Raw genomic sequence first — 26,396 nt, 5'->3', positions numbered from 1 at the left:
CTCTCAATATTTAAAATAAAGAAATAAAACAATAATTCCAATAATAATTAATAATACAAATAATAATAATAACTAAATACATAAAGGAAAATATATAAATACTGAATAAAACAATTAATATATATACCTCTCAATATTTAAAATAAAGAAATAAAACAATGATTCTAATAATAAATAATAATAATAATAAATAAATGAATAAATAACAAAACTATAATAATAATAATAAAAAAACAAAACTGTAATAATAATAATAATGACAACAGCGATAATGAAAATAATATAATATTACTTTTATAACTTCACCTACAAAATATTCTGCAATATCTCTATTTTAACACTGGGAATATCCCGCAGTAGAAGCACTCAATTGGACATATCTATTTACACATTGTAATTTGACTTTATCTGTGTTCGGACTTATATTCTCAGAAGCACTGTGGTTTCTACATTACTGCAGAGCATTAATGTATAGACTTCTAGGTAATATTTCTGTAGCAATATTCTGATGCTCTTAGTGGTTATTTGGAAAATTAATATATATATTTTTACAGTTATTTTAGAGTCATTTTGATATCGTCATATTGTCACAAGTGACAGCTATTAATTTTTTATATGTATTAGATTCTTGATATGTATTACAAAAATGATATGCCGTTAAGCTCAAAGATTGTAATGAAAGCTGAATTGAATCATCAAATGTGAATTAATTTGTGACTGAAAATATGAATGTGTGCTAAAACCCACAATGCTCAGATGTTTTCAGGAATTACTTAAAAAACAATCGCCTAAAAATGAAACTATAAATTTGTGTTGTCTGAAGATTTACGTCTTCAGTAGGAACCAATGTGCTAGAAACTTATTGACATGTTGTTGGGAGATTGCATTGGTTTTGGTCTTTATTAACAATAAGAAAAATATCAAAATGGAGAGAGAAAAATCCCAGAGCTTCATGGTTCTGGTTTAAAAAGTTCAGCTCAGTTTATTCACAACACAGTTAAGATACAACTACAATCATACGACATAATAGAGATATGTGAGATGGGACACCCTGATTAGAATAAGAGAATAGGGGCCCAGACACTAAGCAGATAGTATTTAAAATATGTATTTACTAACAAGTTGTCTAGATTTGGAAAAAGTGCATGTATGATACAGTAAAGTTGTGAATTGTAGCTGGAATATCTCTTTATGAAATATCTGTAAAATCAGTGTCTTTTTCCTTTTACATGCTAGTAGCTGTGAGCTTTGTCTCATATCTCTTACGCGTCTTCATTGCAGAGCTGGAGGACCAGTGCCAGAGAGCCACGATGCTGGAGGAGGAGCGGAGGAGAGCCGAGGAGGAGGCAGCTCGTCTGGAGGCCGAGCGTCAGGACGCCCTGCGGGATAAAGAGGAGCTCGCTCGCCATGCTGAGGACCGACTGAAGAGTCAGGAGCAGCTGGTCAGTATTTTACACTTTTCAAATACTCTGTACTCTCTAGCTTGTAGCGTAACTGATATATATATATTAAAAAAATCTGTTTAGGTATGTTAATAATTAACCGTTAACCGACATTAAGAACTTTAAGAGATTACTACTATCGGTTAAAGAGTCTGAGCCCGGTGTTGATACAGGAAGTGAGATGTTGTAGCATTTATTCACCGACAAATAAACTTTACACACACGGTCTGCTACAGCTACGTTCACAGCTAGAACGCCACCGACAACACACACGGTCTGCTACAGCTACGTTCACAGCTAGAACGCCACCGACAACTCACACACGGTCTGCTACAGCTACGTTCACAGCTAGAACGCCACCGACAACACACACACGGTCTGCTACAGCTACGTTCACAGCTAGAACGCCACCGACAACACACACACGGTCTGCTACAGCTACGTTCACAGCTAGAACGCCACCGACAACACACACACGGTCTGCTACAGCTACGTTCACAGCTAGAACGCCACCGACAACACACACGGTCTGCTACAGCTACGTTCACAGCTAGAACGCCACCGACAACACACACACGGTCTGCTACAGCTACGTTCACAGCTAGAACGCCACCGACAACTCACACACGGTCTGCTACAGCTACGTTCACAGCTAGAACGCCACCGACAACACACACACGGTCTGCTACAGCTACGTTCACAGCTAGAACGCCACCGACAACACACACACGGTCTGCTACAGCTACGTTCACAGCTAGAACGCCACCGACAACACACACACGGTCTGCTACAGCTACGTTCACAGCTAGAACGCCACCGACAACACACACACGGTCTGTCGGAAAACTTGCTGAAGTCACGCCGTGCTGGCAGACCGTATGTGTGTGACTACAGGGAGCACGAAGCTACCAGCAGAGCTACAGATGCTCACGTAGCACAAACACGCACATTGTTTTGTCTGACAATCGCTGAACTAAAGTGTCGTTGCGCCGGGCAGACACACAGCTGACAACCTGCTGAACTAAACTAAATGTGCGGTGGAGACTTTTACTGGGAAAGTGGCTGCATGTCCGCGACAGTGAACGCAGCACCGTGGCTGCTAAGTTAACGCTCCCGGACGGTGAACTGGGGACTCAGCTGTCTGTTGTGCTCCTACACTGCAGCGGGTACACAAAAATCTTGTAAATGGTTAATGTACCAGGCACATTGCAGGGTGGTGTATTCAGCAGTGCCTGGCTACTGTAGCTCCAGACAAAACCACTTTGTACTGTAGCGTCCAGCTGGACCACACCCCGTTACTTCCAGACTAACCGCCCCCCCTCACCCCTGAGCCACTCGTCTGTGGACCACCCACAGGACGACGGCTCTCCCTCTTTCACTTTAACTACCGGGACAGTAAAGCTGTGGTTCCCTCTCTCTCCACATTCACAGTTTTACCGCGCAGGCACCTGCTGTGACACCCTTTATACTTAAACCCTATTAAGACGCTTGTGCAATGGATTAAGTCTCCGTGCAATTTCCACTGACTGAAAAAAGACACGTGGGAGTCGTCTTATCAACACGTAACTTATTTAGAATAGTTCACCCCGTGTGCCCGTGTTGTCACAGAGAGACCAGTTTTCCAGCTGAACACCTTTAACGCAACAATTTCACGGCCAAGTGCTTCTCTGCAGGCCGGCGTCTGCTCAGTGTCTTCTTTACAACTGAAGCAGGTGCACCGTTTAATACGGAGCCGCCGGTGAGTTCAGTCTGGTGAAAGACGAACTGTTCACAGTGTTGTGGTGGTCAGAAGGAATGTACCTCAACACCGTTTCACCAGGAGGCTCTACTTTCTACTATTGATTTCCATTTTCCTGATAGAACTTAATGCTTTTACAGTTAAGATGACTGAACTATCATATCTAAAATTATTTAAATTAGGGCTGTCAATCGATTCAAATGTTTAGTCACGATTAATCACATGATTGTCCGTAGTTAATCGCACATTTTTTATCTGATCAAAATGTACCTTAAAGGGAAGATTTATCAAGTATTTAATAATCTTATCAACATGGGAGTGTACAAATATGCTGCTTTATGCAAATGTATGTATATATTTATAATTGGAAATCAATTAACAACATAAAACAATGACAGATATTGTCCAGAAACCCTCACAGGTACTGCAGTTAGCATAAAAAAGACATGCTCTAATCAAAACAAATATCATTAATACATGAAACAAACATAAAGGCCATATTTCATCACATTTTCCACATCGTTTTTTGTTGGTTTGAGGTTTGACTTCCGCTCTTTTAATTACACCATCTCGTCGCGCCCTCTTCCTCAGCTGTGGTTTAATGACACCTGACCGAAGAATTAGCGGCAACAACTGTTTATCTTGATGAACCAACTCTTAATATTCACAGAACAGTAGCAGATGGAAACACACTTTCGTTTGCAGGATTACACTACATGAAGACCAGGACTCTCTCTTTGTTCATTTTGATCATGTTTTCTGTTTGGTTTTCTTTCTTTTTGCTGTACTCGGGTCTCTCTTGCAAAAGAGATCTTGATCTCACTGAGACTACCAGATTAAATAAAGGTTCTACTGTATATCTTTATCCACCTACATGTATTAAATCTGTGTTTCTCCTGTTGTTTTGTATCAGGCTGCAGAGCTGGCAGAGCACACAGCCAGGATCAGCCTGCTGGAGGAGGCCAAGAAACGCAAGGAGGCGGAGGCCAACACATGGCAGCTCAGGGTGAGAGCTTTAACCTGCAGTCTACATTATACTGAGGCTCATTCACTTATTTCTGTCATTCACACCACAAGTACTGTAGGTAGGGGTGTCACAATATTTACTAGTCAATACCAATTCCAGTGTAATTCCATGATTATCGAGACCAAATCGATTACCACGGTAAAAAACCAAAGTAAAACAATAAATCTTGTACTTCAACATCCACTCCTTTTAATAACCGTTTGCATGCTGGTTGTTTTTATGAAGTTAAACAGGTCATAATTACCTCTCTATTATCTATTTTATGTTGCTGTGAAAACATCTCCTTCAAACAAGTGGATTTATTGAGGTTTCTCTGTGTGTTACCGATTGTTCTCTCCAGGCCGAGGAGGCCCAGAACGATCTGTTGAAGACCAAGGAGGAGCTGCAGATGGTGATGACGGCGCCGCCCCCACCACCTCCACCTCCTCCCATGTACGACAACCTGGACGACAACAGCGACAGCGAGGAGAACACCAGCGAGGAGAACGCCAGCAACCACAGCGCCGACCTGCAGATTGAAGGCATCAACGACCACCCCTACGAGGAGGATCGCCTGACCGAGTACGAGAAGAACGAGCGCGTCCAGAAACAGCTGAAGGTAAGAAAAGAAAACTGAATGAGCACCGCACAGTCAGTCATCCTAAAGATACAGATACCTCACCCAGTCAGTCATCCTAAAGATACAGATACCTCACCCAGTCAGTCATCCTAAAGATACAGATACCTCACACAGTCAGTCATCCTAAAGATACAGATACCTCACACAGTCAGTCATCCTAAAGATACAGATACCTCACCCAGTCAGTCATCCTAAAGATACAGATACCTCACACAGTCAGTCATCCTAAAGATACAGATACCTCACCCAGTCAGTCATCCTAAAGATACAGATATCTCACACAGTCAGTCATCCTAAAGATACAGATATCTCACACAGTCAGTCATCCTAAAGATACAGATACCTCACCCAGTCAGTCATCCTAAAGATACAGATATCTCACACAGTCAGTCATCCTAAAGATACAGATATCTCACACAGTCAGTCATCCTAAAGATACAGATACCTCACACAGTCAGTCATCCTAAAGATACAGATATCTCACACAGTCAGTCATCCTAAAGATACAGATATCTCACACAGTCAGTCATCCTAAAGATACAGATATCTCACACAGTCAGTCATCCTAAAGATACAGATACATTATTCACATTTATTTTGTGTGATATGACTGATATCTTTCGGTATGCCGCCAAATACTTTTGACACATTTCACACTATACCATGATTTTTTTTAATGTAATTTTCGACATAATACAATATGATTTTTTTTCATAAAATGTTTCAACATACTATAATATGAATTTTTTTAATGACATTTTTTGACATACCATACTATGAATATTTTTTTCATAACATTTTCGACATACTATACTATGACTTTTTTTTATGAATTTTTTTGACATACTTTACTATGACTTTTTTCATAACATTTTCGACATAGTATAATATGATTTTTTTCATTCATTTTTCAACATACTATACTATGACTTTTTTTAATAAAATTTTCGACATACTATAATATAACTTTTTTTTCCATGAAATTTTCGACATACTAAACTGACTTTTTACGACTTTTTCAACATAATATATAAGGACTTTTTTGATACACTATACTACTGCTCACTACAGAGTAAACTACAGAGTGTCTTTTATCTAGGGAGTAGTAAAAGAGGCAGTGATTTTGGACACAATAAGGGACGTCACAGTGGCACGTCTAATGTGTGATTTAATGCTAGAATTGTATCAGCCGCAGTGTTGTCGGGTTCGTTCAAGGTTTCATCTCATGCCTCCTCTTCTTCTCTGTCCCCTCAGGCCCTGACCTCAGAGCTGGCTCAGGCTCGTGATGAATCCAAGAATACCCAGAACGATATTCTTCACAGTGACAACGTCCGGGCCGGCCGAGACAAATACAAGACCCTGCGACAGATCAGGTCGGGCAACACCAAGCAGAGGATCGACGAGTTTGAGGCCTTATAAAAAAGCCTTCGGCCCCTTGCCCTTTCTGAATGGTCACTACATTCAGACACATGGACACCCACAAAACGCGCTATAAAAACTCATGTATAACACACATCAGTTGCAGACTAAACTGGAGCAGTATAAGCATCACTTACAGAGAGGACACGCTCCTGTCGTGAGTGTGCAGAGCTTTTGCAAATCCTTCGAAGAAAAACTTAGTGCCAAAACCTCTCTCTTTCTTAGTGTTTCAGATCTTATTTGTGTATTTGATTGTGTGTAATTTGATCAAATTCAGACCAAATCATTATTGTTTTTATCCAGAGGTGTGATGAAGTAGTGGGACTAGCCAAATTTTATTATTATTATTTCATGATGTGCACATATAATATGTAATCAAAGCCTCGCTTCTTTTTGATGTCTGTCATTTGTCGTGTAGGAAAGTAAAAGGACAGTTAGTCGTCGATAGCGACCACTCAGAAAGGGGAAAACAGTATAAGCAGGAAAATGTACGTTTGTTTTTGTTTTTCATTATATTTGAACACTTCCATTTATGTTTAATATTGCTATATGGTAGTTTTAAAAATCATCCCTAGTTTGATATTTATACTGTATATGGGACATTAAAAAGGGTATTTCATCTTGGTTTGTATATTTTTGCTATCTACTAATAATAAACATTTAAAATGTTTTTAAAAAAGGTTTTATATATTCACCAAAATAATAGCAGTCTTATATGTTCCATACGTTTTCCTTTAGGTTACTAAATTAAAGAGATTTAACTGTAAATTATTATTTTTTACTGTAGTAAATATCCAGCTGCATGTCATTAAATCAGTTAAGGAGATTGCTATCTATCTTGGTACTTTTGATTAGTTGTTTTTTTTGCCATGCAGTTCACAGTATCACTGAGGTATGTCTTTATCCTCAGAGCTCTGTGTTGACTGGGACACTTTAGGTTTAATATATTTTATTTCTCTGTTCTGTGTCATGTCGCTGTTGAGTGAGAGATGAGCTTGTGTTGAGTGCTTTTACCCTCCTAAGTGGCCTTTCTCTCTGGCTGGCCCTCTGCAGGGATCAGTGCCAGACAGTTGGTCTTCACTTCGTAGCCAAGGTGCTTAGTCACAAAATAATACGGCAGCCTTTAGTTCTCTTTCTTAGTGTTAAATCTAACGAGGGTTGAGGTGATCGTTACGAGGAGTTTTCATTTTGATCACGATGGACTGACCCAGACAGGACAACGCCAATGTCTCACTCTCCTCTCTCTGGACATGGACTAGAGTAGCATCTACTGACATTGTAATGGAAACGCTCAGCTCTGCTGGCCTTTGTATATGAACAGGATTTTATAATGAGGTGTTCAACATATTGGCAATAAAGAAAAAATCTATGATTAAACATCAGTGTGTTTTTGCTTTGTACTCTGTATGACCAACACAACTCTAGTAGGCGATTTTCAGATGTAGCCTATGACTTTGTTATGAAATTGTTCGACATCCTATACTGGCTATATTAGGGGTCAGCAACCTGCGGCTCCGGAGCAACCTGCGGCTCCGGTGGCCGCAGGTTGCTTAATTAGTAGAAATTAGTAGAAATTAATAACTGTTTTTTGATGTTTACATTTAAATTTGTATTTATCATTGTTGTAGGTCTATGGTACGACGGTACGACGGAGTATTAGGGCCACATTGACGGAAATAAAATAAATCTGAGATTTCGAGAATAAAGTCATAATATTAGTATTTATACAGTATATGTATAGTAGTAGTAATTTTACAAGTTATTTTCCTTTTTTCTCGTAAAGTTATGGCTTTATTCTCGTAATATGACTTTTTTTCTTGTAGTTTTGACTCGAAATTTTCGAGATACTATGACTTTTTTTACGAAATTTTCGACATGCTATACTATGACTTTATTTCCTGATTTTTTTAACATACTATACTATGACTTTTTTTTCATAAAAAAAATGTTCATGAAATTTTCGACATACTATACGAACACTTTTTTCATAACATTTTCGAGATACTAAACTGACTTTTTTTCATGAAATTTATTTTCATGATTTTTTTTTCATGAAATTTTCAACATACTATACTATCACTTTTTTTCATGAAATTTTTTTCCATTAAATTTTCGACATACTATACTATGACTTTTTTTTCATGAAATTTTCGACATACTATACTATCACTTTTTTTCATGAAATTGTTTTTCATGAAATATGCGACATACTATACTATAATTTTTTTCACAAAAAAAATGTTCATGAAATTCTCGACATGCTATACTATGACTTTTTTTCATGAAATTTTTTTTCATTAAATTTTCGACATACTATGCTACGACTTTTTTTCATAATTTTTTTCGACATTCTATACTTTCACTTTTTTTCATGAAATTTATTTTCATGAAATTTATTTTCATGAAATTTTCGACATACTATACTATAACTTTTTTTTCATAAATGTTTCGACATACTATACTATGAAATTTTTTTTCATGATATTTCCGAGATACTATACTATGGCTTTTTTTCACAAAATTTTCGACATGCTATACTATGACTTTTTTTCATGATTTTTTTACATACTATACTGACTTTTTTTTCCTAAAAAAAAATTTCATGAAATTTTCGACATACATCACTTTTTTTCATGAAATTGTTTTTCATGAAATTTTCGAAATACTATACTATGACTTTTTTTCATAACATTTTTCGATATACTATACTATCACTTTTTTTCATGAAATTTGTTTTCATGAAATTTTCGAAATACTATACTATCACTTTTTTTCATAACATTTTTCGACATACTATACTATCACTTTTTTTCATGATTTTTTTACATACTATACTGACTTTTTTTTCCTAAAAAAAAATTTCATGAAATTTTCGACATACATCACTTTTTTTCATGAAATTGTTTTTCATGAAATTTTCGAAATACTATACTATGACTTTTTTTCATAACATTTTTCGATATACTATACTATCACTTTTTTTCATGATTTTTTTTCATGAAATTTTCGACATACTATACTATCACTTTTTTTCATAACATTTTTCGACATACTATACTATCACTTTTTTTCATGATTTTTTTTTCATGAAATTTTCGACATGCTATACTATGACTTTTTTGAAATGAAATTTTCGACATGCTATACTATGACTTTTTTTCATAACATTTTCGACATGCTATACTATGACTTTTTTTCATAACATTTTCGACATGCTATACTATGACTTTTTTTCATAACATTTTCGATATACTATACTGACTTTTTTTCATGATTTTTTTACATACTATACTATGACTTTTTTTCATTAAAAAAAATGTCATGAAATTTTCGACATACTATACTATGACTTTTTTTCAAGATATTAAACTGACTTTTTTGTGACATTTTTTTTACATCAGATGTGCGCCCATAGGAACGGTTTGTTATACAATACAACGGTCTACTTTAAAAAAATAACAGACCATAGAACGCTGTGATTGACCAATCAGAATCGAGTATTCAACACAGTTGAATACAATTTTAGCTCAGAGTGTAATATTTCTGCACATCATGTAGTGAGTTTCAAAAAAGGGGGATGTTGAAGCTCCAGACTTAAATACATTTAATCATAAAGTGATTTAGTTTGACAGATAAATAAATAAAAAGCATTACTTAACAAACGTATGTGCTATTTTAAACAGAAAGAATGACGACTATCTCACAGTTATTACAATATAAATACTGCACTGTTGAACATGTTAAAGTGCTGAGTCTGCTGTTGGGCAGAGACGTTGAATGTCGTCATCTTCTCCTGACGTTGGCGAGAACCGGGAAGCTGACATCACTCCCACCTGTCAGGGCGTCCAGCACTGGTTGCCATGGTGACCCTGGAGGAAGAGGTCAACAGAGAATTCCAGGTCAGTGACATCATCACCGCTTCTTCGACAGGAAGTCTGACAGTGAAACCAGAGACTGAGCATGTCTTTCACACGCTGCTCAGGCTGAGACAAGAAAGGCTTCATTGTGCAGAAGGAAACGCTGAAATAAGTCAAACCGCTTCCTGAGAAAGCGGCTCCAAACTTAATTTGTGAGAAATATCATCCCAGTGTTCTTTTCCAGTGATTTAATTTGCATGGATGTTGAGCTGCTTGACTCCTCTGATAGGACGTCTCTTTGAGGAGGAAATCTAATTAGAAAGATGTCTTGAACGCTGCAGCTGGGAACACACTTTAACCCCACTTATTTTGCATTATTAAACAGTATATAGAGGCTTAATAATAGTTTTAACATACTATTATTGTGTTGTAAAAAGGACATTTTGTGTGTTAATTGAGGTCGAAATAGACTCATTGACTATTATAACTTCTATGAAGCAACTGGTGTATAAACAGTTAATAAATGATTCACATCGCTGTACTCATATTTAAAGGAATAATTTGATATTGTGGGAAAATACCTGTTGAGAGTAAGATGAGAAGATTGATACTCTCTCATGTCGGCACAGTAAATATGAAGCTGCAGCCGGTTAGCTTAGCTTTGCATATTGTTGTGTATTTCCCAAAATGTTGAACTATTCCTTTAATAATGTGTGATTACAAGCGTAAACAAATCCTTACAGTGTGTTGACATTTATCAACTGTTTATGCACCTATGTATTACTCATTCACAGGCAGGTTCTGACATCTAAATAATAGTTTAAAGCTGCTTTAATACATATTTTTATATCAACAATAGATCAAAATACTAAATGTAATGTGAAAGGTGTCGCTCGTAGTGACAAATTCACAGATAATTATCACCCAATTCTGTAGTTCTCATCTCTACGGAGCTTTTCAGCATCTTTCAGCTCATTAACTTAATTTTTTTGGTTGACTCTCACAGCTCTCATCGGCCGTTAATGCAGGTTTAACAAAAACAATTCTTAAAAATGTGGTAAATACGGGATTTCTATTGCTTCTAAACAGCTCTCAACATGGTGAGTCAGCGGCTTGCAGCTAATAGTGCTAACAGTGAAAACAACAACAAAAGTGCTGACAGAGATAACGGTGTTTAGCTGAGGGGGAACCGGAGGGTTGTGTCTGGAAGGTAACCCTCAAATTGCGAAAACTAGCAAAAACTTGCAAAAAACTGTCACGAGACTCGCTGCCCGATGACCTATCCTAACCTTAGCTGTTCAAGGTCAATGCCTAACCTTAACCATCTCATGAGAGTTTCGCAATTTGTGTGTTACATTCTAAACAGGACTAAATCAAAGGGTCTGTGCTACGCTTCCACGCCGCCGCTGCCGGTTGGAACGTCGTTATCAGCGGTAATCGCTGTATGAGCTCAGTGCAGAGCTGCAGCTGTGAGCTAGCCAGTGGTGCATGCTCACATGCAGGAAAATGCACTAAAAGCACATAATGGGCGGCCCGGCGATGTCAACAAAGCACGGAGAAACTCAGGTAGACGTTACTCCTCTATATCTTCACATAGCAAATAATTGTTTGCTGCTATATTAATGCTCTGGATATCGAACATTTAGCACCTCTAACTCAGAGATGTGCTTCCTAGATTTCTCCCTGCGCTTTCAGCAACATGTCATGGCCTTCATTAGAGAATCAGTTGTCCATTTGCTAAAGCAATGATTCTCAGTCATTCATTAACTGTTAGAAATGCTCCACAGATATAGTTGTTGACAAATACATCTATAATCACTTACAGCTAAGTTATAGCGTGTTATTAGCCATTTATTCATTGTTTGTGTAGTTATTAATGTGAAATAGGCGGAGTTAAAGAGTAACCAGAGTATTAGTTGTTTAGGATGTGATGGAGGACGTTACCAGGGTCAGTTTGAGCCCCTCCTCAGGGGTCCCTCTGAGGGGCCGGAGGGGCCACAGCTCCGGGTTCAGAGACGGCCCAATCCCGGTCTCACCCCTCAGAAATGGGCGTCGTCTGGATGAGCTCTGCTCCCAGAGTCAGACACCTAAACACAACACACACAAATATCTCTATAAACACACCCTGACGCCTGTTAAACACTTACACTCTTTAATGATATCCGTAAACACACACACCAGAACACACACAGCACACCTCGCAGGCCTGCAGACACTGAAACACGCACACAAAGAGCCACGCAGAGCCACAATGAGGTGTATTTACACTCTGACGCATGTGTTCTGACCTGTGTTTGCATTAATGGGAAGGTGTTTGGCACCTTTTGATAAGGACAGTTAGTCGATCATTGCCATGTGGCTCAGCGGTAACCTCTGTAAAGATGACTGTCATGGAGACGTTTAAAAAGAGATGTTCTCCTGACCTCTAGTGCCGGAACGAGGTGCCTTTTATCCCTTTTAAACAACGACAGTAGTGGAAAGAAACTAAGTGCATTTACACACGGACTGTACTCATTTTGAGGTACTTTTACTTCACTTGAGTATTTCAATTTGATGCTACTTTATACTCTTCTACATTTATCTGACGGATGGAGTTACTTTTCTATTATACTATTCAACAGTATAAAGTAGTTAAAATGTGCCATAATCAGTAATAGTATTCCAATAATATGATATACTGTGTAATAATATAACTCTCTGGAAGGGAAAATTCTCCCCAACAAGTACTTTAAGTACATTTTGCTGTTAATACTGTTGTACTTTTACTTAAGTGAAATCTTGAATGTACGACTTTTAATTGTAACAGTACTTTTGCAGAGCGGTATTGCTACTTTTACTTAAGTACTTTTAGTAGTAGGAGTACTTCTTCCACCACTGGTTTTCAATTAATGTTTTCTAAAGTAGCACTTCAATTTATTTACACACGTACTGTACTAATTTTGAGGTTCTTTTACTTCACTTGAGTATTTCAATTTGATGCTACTTTATACTTCGCTTCTACATTTCAGAGGGAAATATTGTACTTCTTACTCCACTACAGTTATCTGATAGATGGAGTTACTATAGTTACTTTGCAGATTAAGATTTTAAAAACAAAACTCAAGATCAATTAAGAAATGATGATACTGTACTACAGATTAAAGTATTCAACAGTATAAAGTAGTTAAAATGTGCAGTAATCAGTAATAGTATATCAATAATATGATATACTGCATAATAATATAACTCTCTGGAAGGGACCATTCTCCCCAACAAGTACTTTAAGTACATTTTGCTGTTAATACTTTTGTACTTTTACTTAAGTGAAATCTTGAAAGTAGGACTTTTACTTGTAACAGTACTTTTGCAGAGCGGTATTGCTACTTTTACTTAAGTACTCATATCTTTTATTAGCAGGAGTACTTCTTCCACCACTGGTTTTCAATTAATGTCTTGTAAAGTAGCACTGCAATTTATTTACACATGTACTGTACTAATTTTGAGGTCCTTTTACTTCACTTGAGTATTTCAGTTTGATGCTACTTTATACTTGTACTCTTCTACATTTCAGAGTACTTCTTACTCCACTACAGTTATCTGATAGATGGAGTTACTTCTGTTTAAACAAAACACATGAATCAATTTAGAAACTATGATACTGTACTACAGATTAATGTATTCAAAAGTATAAAGTAGATAAAATGTGCAGTAATCAGTAATAGTAATATGGGAACATTCTCCCCATCAAGTACTCTTACTTTAATACTTTAAGTACATTTTGCTGTTTTACTTTAGTGAAATCTTGAATGTAGGACTTTCTAACAGTACTTTTGCAGAGTGGTATTGCTACTTTTACTTAATTACTCATATCTTCTATGAGTACTTCTTCCACTCTGGTTTTCAATGAATGTTTTGTAACATTGAACTTAAAATGTGAGCTTTAATTTAATGTCTTTTTATCTGTAAAAGCTCATATTTAATCAAGTGGTGGAAGAAGTATTAAGACATTTTACTTCAGTAAAAGTAGCAATACTACTGTGCAAAATACTTTGTTACAAGTAAGTCTTACTTAATTTAAAGTGCAAAAGTATTAGCATCAAAATATACTTTAAGTATCAAAAGTAGAAGTACTCATTATGCAGAATAGTATATAGATATATATATTATATTATTGGATTGATGCATTAATGTGTACATCACTTTAATGTTGCAGCTAGTAAAGGTTGAGCTAATTTTAAGTACTTTATATACTGCTGGGTAACTTAACCTGTCATAATACATCATATTGTATTTTTTTCTTTGATTTTCTATTAATAATCTGAATATGCAAAGTAACTAAAGCTGTCAAATAAAAGGAGTGAAGTAAAAGTATAAAGGAACATAAAATATAAATACTCAAGTAAAGTACAACTTCCTCATAAATGTACTTAGTTACATTCCAGCACTGATTTTATTTTTATTTTATTGCATGCAGCACATCTGTAAGACATTAAAGCACATGATAACCATACCAGAATAAATAATAAAATACATTATAATCTACTATTTTGGGAAGTAACTAAGCTGTTATAAGTAACATATTTACCACTAGAAACTACAGTATTCTTCTTTTATTTACTAGCCGTGGTGTTCTTATTAGTGTGCATTTTTATTGTTTTTATAAATAATAAAACATTGTTGGTGGATGAAAATCTTGCAGTTTAATGAAGTTTATTTGTAAAGCCAAATTTCACATACAATACAAAAAGATTTAAGTGTGGTTTGAGAAAGTTAAATTAAATTAGAAAATAAATAAATAAATACATAAAAAAGCAAGTTAAACATTATGTAGTGTTTTTAAATTTGATTCAAATTTAAGACCAACAGACGTTTTACCAGGTGAAAATGCAGATGTGTTATTATATTATTATTACAATAAGTGAATATTAGATTATCTGGCGCCGTGCGTCTTTTTCTTGCAGACATTTAAAGGAGCTGAGCTGCAGGAGCTCACCCTGACTGGTGGAGCTGAACTTCACTCGGACCAGCATCTCTCCTCCGTCCGGCTCCACAGCGCCGCCCGCTGGACTCTCAGCCTGATGGACACAGAGATACAAGAAGAAGATGAGCTCTCAGGCACCATCAGAAACAAAACAATCCCCCACACAACTAAGGAGACCTAATGTGCTCAGTATTATACAAAGAAAAGTAGCTCTGTCAATCGATTTAAATCTTTAATCGCAAATTTTTTATCTGCTCAAAATGTACCTTAAAGGAAGATTTTTCAAGTATTTAATACTCTTATCATCATGGGAGTGGACAAATCTGCTGCTTTATGCAAATACATGTACTGTATATATTTATTATTGTAAATCAATTAACAACACAAAACAATGACAGATATGTTCCAGAAACCCTCACAGGTACTGCATTTAGCATAAAACAATATGCTCAAATCATTACATGGTAAACTGCAGCCCAACAGGCAACAACAGCTGTCAGTGTGTCAGTGTGCTGACTTGACTATGACTTGCTCCAAAACTGCATGTGATTATCATAAAGTGGGCATGTCTGTAAAGGGGAGACTCGTGGGTACCCATAGAACCCATTTACATTCACATATCTTGAGGTCAGAGGTCAAGGGACCCCTTTGAAAATGACCATGATAGTTTTTCCTCGCCAAGATTTAGTCTAAGTTTGAAGCGTTATTTAACCTCCTTTGCAACACGCTAGCATGACATGGTTGGTACCGATGGATTCATATGGTTTTTCTAGTTACATTTGATACCAGTATCTTCACTCTATCTTTAAAACTGAGCCAGCTACAACCTAAAAATCTCAAGTTGCGTTAATGCGCTAAAGAAATTAGTGACATCAAAACAAATTTGTGTTAACGCGTTATCAGCCCTAAAAAAAATACAAACAAAATATATAACATAACCATCAAATTTTAAAGTAATTTAAGTTATTTCATCCTGCTTCTTTTCGGAGTTTTTGCAGGTCATTTGTTCTTAATTCCTAAGTTTTTTTTAATTTTAAAATGTCATTTTTTCCGTGTCTGTTGTTGTCCGTCAGTCTGAAAGAAAACTCAAAGCGGCCACGCCCTCAATTATGCCGAACTTTAAGCCCTAATATAATTTAAACCGGTGAGTTATATAAAAATGTACCCACCGTACAGTTCATATGAACGAGGAAATTAGCTATAGAGACCAAAACTATTGTTTGTACCAGGCTGTAAACATGTTTATATCTGCTGTAAAGTCGGGGATTTTAACATGGGGGTCAATGGGGATTGACTGTCTCTAGTGGCCATTTGAAGAACTGCAGTTTGTGGAGGCTGTCGCTTGGTAAAAAACTATTTGTGGTTTTACTATTCCTTTAATATTGAACCCTTTGGGTGTCAACAGAACCTTGAATGCTTTTCTCCTCATCTGTAGAACATCTGAACCTGTTTTACCTTGGGACAAAGTGGGTACCAGTTGAAGCACTGGGAGTCCTTGTCCTCAAATCTCCAGCCGTCCAGCGGGATAAGGACCTCGCCGAGAAAAGCCTTCCTCCTCAGGGACCCTGAATGCCACACAGCGGCCTGCAGTCTCTTTCCAAACAGCAGGTGGCGCTCTATGCGATACTGTCAAGAACAACATAAAGAACGTTGTTTAATTTGAACATGATACGACACAGATTGATTGTCACAACAAAAATGTGTCTTTTTACCTTTAAGACTTCATTATAAATCGGATCGGTCGTGTTTTTCTTGACGGTCGTCTTCATTTTGCCGCTCTTTCCCGGCAGCATGTAGAGTTTGACGTATCTACGACAAAGAAGTAACAGCATGATGAGGTTTGTGAAGGAGAATCACACAACTAAACGGGGTCATACTGAACATGATGCAGAGAGTTTTAATTATTATCCTTACGGGTGACACTTCTTCTTCCTGGCGTCTCCGTAGGTGAGATTTCTGCAGGCGCCAATGGTGACCTCCAGACAAGAGGTGTTGGTGTTGTAGGCCAGAGCCAGCTCCAGCTCTCCGGCTATACTGATGCTCTCAAAGAGGCTGCAGTCGGTGCTGATGCTGCTACTGTTGCTGCCCTGAGGAGGTCACATGATTACATTAAGTTTAAAGGGCAGAAAGACACTATCTGATGGACATTAACAGCAGTAGGGACTTTGTCTATGAGGGAGGATGCTGAAATGATCGCAACCTGAAATGACTTCTTTTTTTAAAACTTTTTTACGACATATTATACTATGACTTTTTAAAAGATTTTATGACATACTATATAACAACCTTTTTAAATTTTTTATGACATGCTATACTATGACTTTTTATTTTTTTATTATATTATGGCTTGTTTTTTCTTTTTACTTTTTTGACATACTATTACTTTTTAAACATTTTTATAACAAACTTTACAATGTTTTTTTTATTATACTTTTTGTGATTTTGACTTTACTTTTAAAAAAAAACTTTTTTTTGACATACTATACAAATTTTTTTTTTCTTTTAAACTTTTTTTTAACATACTATACTATAACTTTTTTAATAACATACTATACAGTGTTGTTTTTTTTTTTTGTTGTTTTTTTTACTTTTTTCTAAAATACTATACTATGACTTTTAAAACATCTTTTTCATGACATACTATACATTGTTTAAAAAAAAAAAACTTTTTTTATGACATATTTTATGACATTTTAAAAAAAAAATTTTTTTGACATACTATACTATAACTTTTTTTTTACTTTTTCATATCATACTTTACAATTTGTTTTATTTTCATTTTATTTTTGACATAATATACTATGACTTTTTTTAAACTTTTTTATTTTTTTTGACTTTTTAATGACATACTATACTACGACGTTTTTATTAGTGTGATAATTCAACCATCACAGGATGTCGCTTGATTTTTTTTATTTTTGTTTTTAATCTTATCATCAGCTTGTACTTACTCTCTTTCCTCCCGAGTACTCAGAACCGAAGGAAGTTTCTTCTTCCGCCCCGGTGGAGGAGCCTTCATGGTCGCTGTCTTTGCTTTTCTTGAACAGGTTTGGAAGACTTGGGCCTTTAAAGAGCTGAAAAAAGGAGAATCATTCCTTTACTGATAGTTATTCCCTCTCAGCACCAGCAGGGACCAGTAGAGGTCATGTATTACTTTAAGCTCCTTTAATGGCCTCGTTCATTGAACTCATCGGCCTGTTTGGATTGAGAAAAAAGTCTGCCTCAACTCAGTCTAAAGCAGATGAATCAGGTGAGGGATCTGGACTTGTTGGCCAGTAAATGTGGACATCTTTAAAGCCCTAGAGCTGAATGATCAGCAGCTGACTTACATGGCTAGATTTGTTGATGTCAGTTTCAGAGAAGCTCTTTTGGGTGCTGTAGCACGACCCCTTCCGGCTGTTGTTGACGCTCAGCAGGTCTCCTCGCACATCGTTCTGAGAAGTGGAAATTTCTGCATTGAGAAAAAAAGACGTCAGACGTTTAAAACCTCAGAGAAAAGAAGTGAACATTTACTTCCAGAGAAACACAACTAAACATTATTTAGGGCAAGGTTTGTCCACTTCCTCTCCAAACGCTGCGTGCAATATGCTGTTGCTTATCTTGGCCCATCATCTTATGCAACTTCTGCTGGTGCAGCAAGGTTGTTGAGCTGCGACGGGTATTTATTGCATATTATTTCAAGTACATTTCCTTTGTGGTTACTACAGCGCCTGCTTGTATATTCAGCTCATCAGATTATGTTGTGGTAACGTCCAGAGGAAGTGATGCTGCTAATTCTGAAAATATCTCACTTAATTGCGCACCGGTGATACCAGGAATTTGGTCTTGAGTAAAGAATTCCTCATAAAAGCTGACCACTTAACTGATAAAAAGATCTTTAGATAAAAATCTTTAGTGACGCATGAACTTACTTTTAATATGACTGGTGAAGGAAACCATTAGATCCTCCACAGATTTGGTGAAAGTTTTGGAGTTTTTCCAATCCTGCAGATCAAAAACATGACACGGCGCTCAGTTCGTACACTTCATTTTACACTTTTTAACGTAAATAATGCTGGACATGTGTCAGTATTTTACCCCAGATCTGCTCAGGAACTGATCCGAGTAGGGTGGAGGAGTGGGAGGCACAATGGATATATAACTGTGAAAAACATCAGAGGAAAAAATATTATTATATATATTAAGTATTTCATTCAAACGTTGAAAATAAACAGGTTGAGATTCCTCGTACCTCAGCACATTGTAGGACTGCAATATTTTCTCTCCAACCATCTCGTATTTGTCTGCAAAAAAAACACAAATATAATGAATGAAACATGGCGCCACAAGCGTGAAAGCCACATGTTGACACACTGTCAAAGAGGACCATGTTTAAACAGCCTGGAGGTCATTAAATCCTCTCTTATGTGGCCAAATTAGCAATTATGTAAAGATTAAAAGACAAAAAGAGAGCATTTAAATATCCTTATTGGTCCAAGACCTCCACACACACAATATAATATGTATGTGTAATACTTTACCACTCTGTGAATACTGAATAATTCAGTAGCTTTTAAGCCCCAAACATACAGCTCAAACCGGCTCATCCATATTTGATCAATCAATGTAGTTAAACTGGATGATATCAAGGGAGTATCAATAATGAATAATGATGAATCTACAATAAGGAAACCGATTGTGAATACATGCAGTAATGTAAACAAACCTGTGGTTACTGGGAATTTCTTTGCCCTCTCCTCTAAGAACCACTCGCCAGACCTGAACTTCACCTCCCTGTGAACAAGAAAAACACACAATTACATTATTAGCACTCATATTATATTATTAAAATCTAGATAATAGACGCTTTAAAGAAAGTTTAAAGTTTAAAGTTTAAAGGGGTGAAACAAGAGTTGATATGAAATATCTCATTACAGTTTTAAGATGAAGTCAACTCGATACATACACAGTCATTTTGTGCTGAGTCAGATGTGTCTATGCATTGAGCCGGTGGTGTGTGGCTCTCTACTGTACCTGTAGGCGTGGCAGACCGTGCACTTCCAGCTCGCCGCTCCCACGCGGCACTTGCTGCAGATGCGGTGGCTGCAGCCGTGGCAGACGGCCCCCGAGTTCCAGAACTTCCCCAGCGGCCTCTGGCAGCGGGCGCAGGTCCGCTCGCCGTACTGCCGGGCGAAGCTCTTTGCGCCTCTCCTCCGAAGCTCCTGGAGCTCATATTTCATCCTCCTGAGGTGAAGAAGATGGAGGGGATCACAAACATCACAAATAAATCTTCTGTCAGCATTAAAGTGTTACTTTCAGTTCATCTGCAAACATTTCTTTATGATTTGGTATCCAGAGGTCTAGAGTAGGTCTAGACCGTACTCTATAATCTAGAGACCCAACAAGAGATCCTCCCTGAGCATCCATTCTTCTAATTCGGTCTAATCTAGTCTAGAAGTACTAAATGCATGGACTAATTTTTCTGCGTCGTTTTGAGGCAGGATGTGCCGGATTTTTGCAATGTTACGTAGATGAAAGAATGCAGTTCTTGAAGTTTGTTTTATGGGGGAGTTAAAGGACAAATCCTGATCAAAGATGACTAGAGTAACTCCTTAGAGAATTTGTTTCGGAGGTGCTCGGGGACCAAGTACAATAACTTCAGGAAATTGCAGGTCATCCAGGTTTTTATGTCCTTAAAGCTTCAGTAGGCAGAAATGTTTTGGCATCATTGGGCAAAAATCCCATAATAACCTTTCAGCATATTGTAATTCAAGTGTTCGGAGAGAAAACTAGACTTCTGCAGCTCCTCGTGGCTCTGTTTTCAGGCTTTAAAACAATCTAACTTTGGCCAATCACAGGCCATTTCATTGAGAGAGCGTTCCTATTGGCTGTGCTCCGGCTGGTGGGCGGTGCTTGGCATTTCCTCAACTTGATCTCAACATGGCTACCGCGTCACAAACTTTCTCATTTTACAGCCAAACCATGCACTACTAGATGTTTCTGAAAACATTTGAGGAGAGAAATAGGCATCACAGTAACAGAATATTGATTCATATTTGATCAGCGCTGCCTAGTTTGACCGTTTGATCGGAGTTCGTGAGCGATTGACAGCCGGCTCTCATGGACGGTAGACTCCAGATCAGCTCTGACTGCTTGTTTTCCTCCGCTCTGTGAAATCTTGCAGATGCCGTTAGGAGCACCGGAGGACACCGGTTAGTGTCGTCCGGCTTGATCGACAGATATAATTGGGTATCATCTGCATAACAATGAAAGTCTAAGGAGTGTTTTCTAATAACATTGCGTTAAAGGAAGCAGAATTGGTCAAACCTAATTTGACTAATTTTGGCGTGCATAGAGGATTCATCGTTGTATAAAATATAGTGAAAGAAATAATAGGAACAAAAATAAAGTAGCTTTAGGTAACAGGAAAAAATCTTATTTTTCTGACATAATGATTGCTTTCTGTTAACCTCATTTGTTGTCGGTCTCCTTTCAGCATCACTGAAACATATGTCACACTATGAAAGTGGTCAAAATGACTCACCTTATCCTGTCCTCTTCAATGATTCGCAGCTGTTTGTCTCTCCGAAGAACCTCCAGGACTCGCTCTCTCTCCAAAGCTTGAAGTGAACTTAAATCCATATTTAAATACCAGTCTCCAGTTTGATCATCTGTATCACTCTGACTGGTCCTCTCTTCTCTCTTCTCTCTGTCTCGCTCTGCTTCACTGTCTTCTCTTTAAATGCCTGTCTGTCTCCTCCTCCTCTCCTCTTAATCCCTCCCCCTTTACTGGACCGCCTCCTCTTTAGTTCTCTGGAGCTGAAAAAAGAGTGAGATAGTAAAGGTTATTTTAGAGTCCTGATTGTGATCTCCAATGGGAGTCTCCATCCACGTCAGAGCCGGGTATAGACCTCCTGAGCAGATAGTAAGAGGGTTTTCACTTGGATGAGTAAAATGTGGAAAAACCCTCTTTTAATATTCTTTTCTCTGAAGGCCAGAGAAGAACTATAAGTCTGCAATCTGATGACGCAAATGTTAGTCAGCTAAACCTCAGACCCTTTACAACACAGGATCTGATGAGATTTGAAACAAACTACTACATTAGGACAGTATTTGAATCCTGATGTTCTCAGCCTGCACATGTCGTCATCTTGCCCGTCCTATGTCAGCATCATTATTCAACTCCTCCCCTGGCAAACCACCACCACCACCTCCACCACCGCTGCTTCCTCAGCTGCAGGAAGAGCAGTGACGCTTCACTGATGGCAGAGCTGCAAAACAAACCAAATGCCAACCCTTGCATTATTGATGTCTGACGTGCGTCCGTGTTCTAGTTTCTGTTTTCTTTTTTTCTTTTTTGCAGGTCGCTAGACTTCAAATCTTTTTCAAACGGCTAAATATGAATTTCAAAAATAAAGTCATCACCATGAAGTTTAACATTTTGTAAATAAAGATTAGAGGTCTGTTTTTGTAAAATGGAAAAACAGACTTAAATGCTTTATTTTAGAGGTATAGTGCAATATTATGGGAAAAAAGGTAATTTTCTTTCTTGTCTATAGGGTTAGATGAGAAAATTGATACCAAAATTGATTAGCATAAAGACTGGAAGCGGAGGGAAACAGCTAGCCTGGCTCTGTCTGAAGGTTTGGGACCGTCGGTGAGCGTCTGTCGGCATAATTTTGCGGTGTGTCCTGCATCATCGGCTCTAGTCTGCCCGTGTCTGAGGTTTTTCGGCCGATTCAGCATGTTAAATCGGCAGCAGAGCTCGTCGCTGAGAGAAATCACTCTGATTGGCTGTTCAGCTTAAACGAATCAGTGCACGAGAAGAGAAACGGACGTGAGGAAAGCGAGCCAACGAGTAAAGTCAAGAGGAAAAACACAGGCTTTTCTCATTTTTTATCTTCATCTGATCGTTCCAATACACGGATATTTTCATAGCGACATGGCCATGTGGAATGAAGCTAAGTGGCGAGTGAAAGTGGTGTGTACGTATCACAACAACGGCTTGTATATCCGCCATCCTGGCTGTAGTCTTTGCGGTGTGTTCGAGTGCAACTTGTCGGCCAAAACAAAGGCGACGTGACTCAACAGGCGGCCTTCGTCGCCGCTAGTCCTCTGATGTCGGGTTGGTTTATCCGGGGCTTTAAGCTCACTAATTAACACGTTATATCTTGTTTGTTTAATCCGTACAAAAACCAAAGTGTAAAAAAAACTTGTTGTGGTTTTATTTCTATTTCTTGGCCGGGTGCAGTGATTTTTTAGAGTCTATCGGAATAACATAAACAAGATAAAACGATGTTAATTTGTTAGCTTTAAGGTGTTTTCAGACAGAATGCAAAAGGAAATCGTTCACCTTCCTTGCTAGAAACTAGCTCTGACGACTGAGCATGTTTTATCTCGTTAGTGTTATTCTGATAAGACTCCAAAAAGAAATAGAAATAAAACCAAGACTAGTCTTTTTTACACTTCGGCTTTTGTACAGATTAAACAAACATATAATTAAGATATAATGTGTTAATTAGTGAGCTTTAGAGGTGCAGGCAGTCAGATTGTTACCTTTAGACGGAGCCAGGCTAGCTGTTTCCCCCTGCTTCCAGTCTTTATGCTAAGCTAAGCTACCTTACCTATGAGAGTGGTATCAATATTTTCATCTACCTCTCGGCAAGAAAGCAAATTTCCCAAAATGTCAAACTATGCCTTTAAGCTGTCATTTATCTCTATAGAGGGTCTCATTTTCTTTCCTCTTCAGGAGCAGACGAATGAGGCATGGGGAGAAGAGAGGAAGAGGCCTGCTGAATAGCTGGATGCCAGCCTGTGTTGATAGATAAGAGCCTGTCCTTGTTACTATCCAGAGCTGCCAGGAGACCGGAGAAAACAATCAGCGTCAGCTGTAATTACGGCCTGGTGTCTCACAGAGGGACACAGCTGTTATCTGTCCTCTACTGACGTGCTCTGTGCCGGAAGGGATTCTCTCAAGTTGCAAATATAAATGAGGCAAGATGTGAATTATGCTACTAGGAAGGTTGTGATGCAGCGGGGTGTTTCATCATGATTCCTCAATTGAAGAAACAATACTGTAGCTCTCAGTTTGACAGTTTGATAGGAGGTTTTTACTCATTTAGAAAATGATCATCATCACGTCAGTGCGAGTCATTTCACACCCTGCTCTACTATGCAACGGACCATAATGACACAGGCTGTCATTCAGGCCGTGGTTCAGTGGTGACTGTGAGTTAACATCCGAGAAGAGAAGGTGAGAGCTCGTATCGGCCCACCACAGCAATGACAGTAAAGGACACCTGACTGATTACACCAGGGCCCAAATACGGAGGCTGAAATTCGTGAGAAAGAAACCAGTCACGGGGTCTCAGATACGTTTCCCACCCAGGGCGCAGCTTCCTGGAAGACCTGTGTGAGCGGCTGCATACCTCGAGGCAGCTCTGGCAGCACGTCCGCACTCACAGCCAGACTCATCATCACCACAAATTCCAAATAAAAACACCAGCGACTGTCACGGTCACGCTCGCACGCCACGAGGGGTCCTCTTCCAAAACCTGACGAGGTCACACAAACCGCTGCTATGAGCTGAAAGCATCTCAAAATACCTTGAATGAATTCATCTGCATGGTGTTGACATCTTGCGTATTTCTAAAACCATGCAGTGGGTTTCCAAGTAGATTTCGACAGCTCGTCTGTGCCGTTCTTTATGGTCACCAAAATTTCACATCGGCTAAAAATAAGCACAGCAAAGTGGGAGTTATAAGGAAACTCACTGGTGACAAAAACATGTTTAATCTTAACTGTTGTGCTCTGAGAGAGGTATGCAGCGCCCCGACATTCATACCAGACTTGGTAGTAAAAAAAGAAAAATAATAAAGTGTTACACACTTTCAAAGGCTGTAGCAGGTTCAGTTTTAGAGCTAGAGTGAAGGTACGGATATCATAGAAACTAAAAATCCTTGTCACGTAAAGGCAAATAAAAAAATAACACCACAAAGTTACGCTAAATTTTGGCGAGGAAAAACTGTCATGACCATTTTCAAAGGGGTCCCTTGACCTCTGACCTCCAGATATGTGAATGAAAATGGGTTCTATGGGTACCCACGAGTCTCCCCTTTACAGACATGCCCACTTTATGATAATCACATGCAGTTTTTTGAATGTAGTACAAATGGTGGCTAAAACAGTGTATTTGAATATTTCTGCATACTGGGGTCCTGGAATTACATAAATTGTGCATCACTGTAAAGATGACTCTTGTGGATCCAATGAGTCCAACTGTATTCATGTGTGATGATGTTAGTCCCTGTAGTAGCCATTTCATTGTAGTGAGACCAATTTTTTAAACTTGACCTCACTGTATAAAATGACCTGTGGTGACCTCTAGGATAATCACAGCCTCATGAAACTTTACAGCCACAAACTAGAGACCTAGAGCATTCAGAGGATGGATGGCTTTCCTAGCTAGATTGACAATAAGGGGGTTTCTGAGCAGTTTCCAGAACAGAAGCGCTCGCCATCCAATCGCCGAAAAATGCAATTCTTGCAGAAATCTCCAAATGTCAAAAGTTTTTTATACCAAATCACAGCATGGCTTTTTCTATGGTGTTCCTCAAGGTCTTGGACACACAGTGCTGGGCTGTTGCTGAGCTCAAATTAATCTTTAGGTTCCAAGCTTTCAGATGATGTACACCACTTCTATGTGACATCTACTGTTGACCTGCTATCTCCCCCTAAAGACCCCCCTAAAAAAAGACAGAAACAGGTCTATTGTGGGTCTCAGAGGGCTAAAGATTGATTTCTACATCTGCATTTGTCAACATGTGACACAAGAATGCAGACTGTCAATACACCTCACGCAGCCAGCACATCAAGAGAGAAGTAAACAACACTAAACTGTACAGAGAGCAGGAAACTTCCACTTATACAGTGCAATCACAGACTTACAGTAATAAACACCGTGGATTTTTCTTTTGACTATGATGATAACGTGAGCTGTGATTACAAAATACTTACTCAACACCACCTCTTTGTTGCTAAATCTCAATTGACACATCACTTTGGCTACAACAACCTCATAATGAAAGCAAGAAAGCTGCTCAGGTTTGAGATATGATAACTAGGTCGCTGCAGAGTTAAAGTGGTGCAGAGCAGAAAGGTGCAACATCTTACCTTGAGGCTCGCTGCAGTGACAGAGTGGTCAGCCGGAGGAAGTGGCAGATTTTATACACGGAGGGAACCGTACAGAGCCGTTTCCTTCCTTTCTCAGTGCATGCACACTGCTGCAATCTGGGGAGGGCAAACACAGCAACTGCTGGTTTTTGTTTTTTGTTTTCACACTGTACAGAAAGTGTT

General features: G+C 38.2%; 2 protein-coding genes across 5 annotated transcripts in view; one reads left to right on the top strand and one right to left on the bottom strand.

Moving 5' to 3' along the window:
* Nucleotides 1-7,622, top strand: part of ezrb (ezrin b) — a 45,811-nt gene extending 38,189 nt beyond the window's left edge. For both annotated transcript variants that reach the window (XM_074615292.1, XM_074615291.1), the window contains 4 exons: nucleotides 1,282-1,442; nucleotides 4,094-4,186; nucleotides 4,548-4,805; nucleotides 6,081-7,622. In XM_074615292.1, the coding sequence (XP_074471393.1) occupies nucleotides 1,282-1,442; nucleotides 4,094-4,186; nucleotides 4,548-4,805; nucleotides 6,081-6,245 (677 nt within the window). In that variant the 3' untranslated portion in view covers nucleotides 6,246-7,622. The remainder of the gene's footprint in view (nucleotides 1-1,281; nucleotides 1,443-4,093; nucleotides 4,187-4,547; nucleotides 4,806-6,080) is intronic.
* A 2,203-nt stretch (nucleotides 7,623-9,825) lies between these two features.
* sytl3 (synaptotagmin-like 3) lies at nucleotides 9,826-26,345 on the bottom strand. 3 transcript variants are annotated; one of them, XR_012591367.1, is made up of 15 exons: nucleotides 26,214-26,345; nucleotides 21,586-21,860; nucleotides 20,076-20,285; nucleotides 19,768-19,835; nucleotides 19,294-19,345; nucleotides 19,140-19,203; nucleotides 18,974-19,046; nucleotides 18,392-18,513; nucleotides 18,014-18,136; nucleotides 16,977-17,149; nucleotides 16,775-16,871; nucleotides 16,518-16,688; nucleotides 15,075-15,156; nucleotides 12,047-12,189; nucleotides 9,826-10,114 (listed from the first exon to the last, which is right to left on the bottom strand). XR_012591367.1 is itself a non-coding variant. In XM_074615277.1 (13 exons), exons 2-13 carry the CDS (start codon nucleotides 21,681-21,683, stop codon nucleotides 15,007-15,009), a joined length of 1,401 nt encoding a protein of 466 aa, XP_074471378.1. In that variant the 5' UTR covers nucleotides 21,684-21,860; nucleotides 26,214-26,345; the 3' UTR covers nucleotides 14,759-15,006. The 3 variants fall into 3 exon arrangements, 2 of the variants coding, with proteins under 2 accessions (XP_074471378.1, XP_074471379.1); XM_074615277.1 differs by lacking the exons at nucleotides 9,826-10,114; nucleotides 12,047-12,189 and having other exon boundaries at nucleotides 14,759-15,156; XM_074615278.1 differs by lacking the exons at nucleotides 9,826-10,114; nucleotides 12,047-12,189; nucleotides 26,214-26,345 and adding an exon at nucleotides 23,666-23,861 and having other exon boundaries at nucleotides 14,759-15,156.
* Nucleotides 26,346-26,396: the final 51 nt, after the last annotated feature.

Source organism: Sebastes fasciatus, chromosome 18 (genome assembly GCF_043250625.1).
Source record: "Sebastes fasciatus isolate fSebFas1 chromosome 18, fSebFas1.pri, whole genome shotgun sequence".
NCBI lineage: Eukaryota > Metazoa > Chordata > Actinopteri > Perciformes > Sebastidae > Sebastes > Sebastes fasciatus.
This window is presented reverse-complemented; position numbering and strand designations above follow the sequence as displayed.

What these genes read in the sequence shown, in the direction of transcription:
- sytl3 (XM_074615277.1), bottom strand. Translation starts at nt 21,683, where the DNA reads ATGGATTTAAGTTCACTTCAAGCTTTGGAGAGAGAGCGAGTCCTGGAG. An exon ending in AGTTCCTGAGCAGATCTGGG is followed by an intron (nt 19,047 to 19,139) that starts GTAAAATACTGA and finishes TTTGATCTGCAG; the next exon opens with GATTGGAAAAACTCCAAAAC. An exon ending in AGTACTCGGGAGGAAAGAGA is followed by an intron (nt 17,150 to 18,013) that starts GTAAGTACAAGC and finishes TGACCTCCTCAG; the next exon opens with GGCAGCAACAGTAGCAGCAT.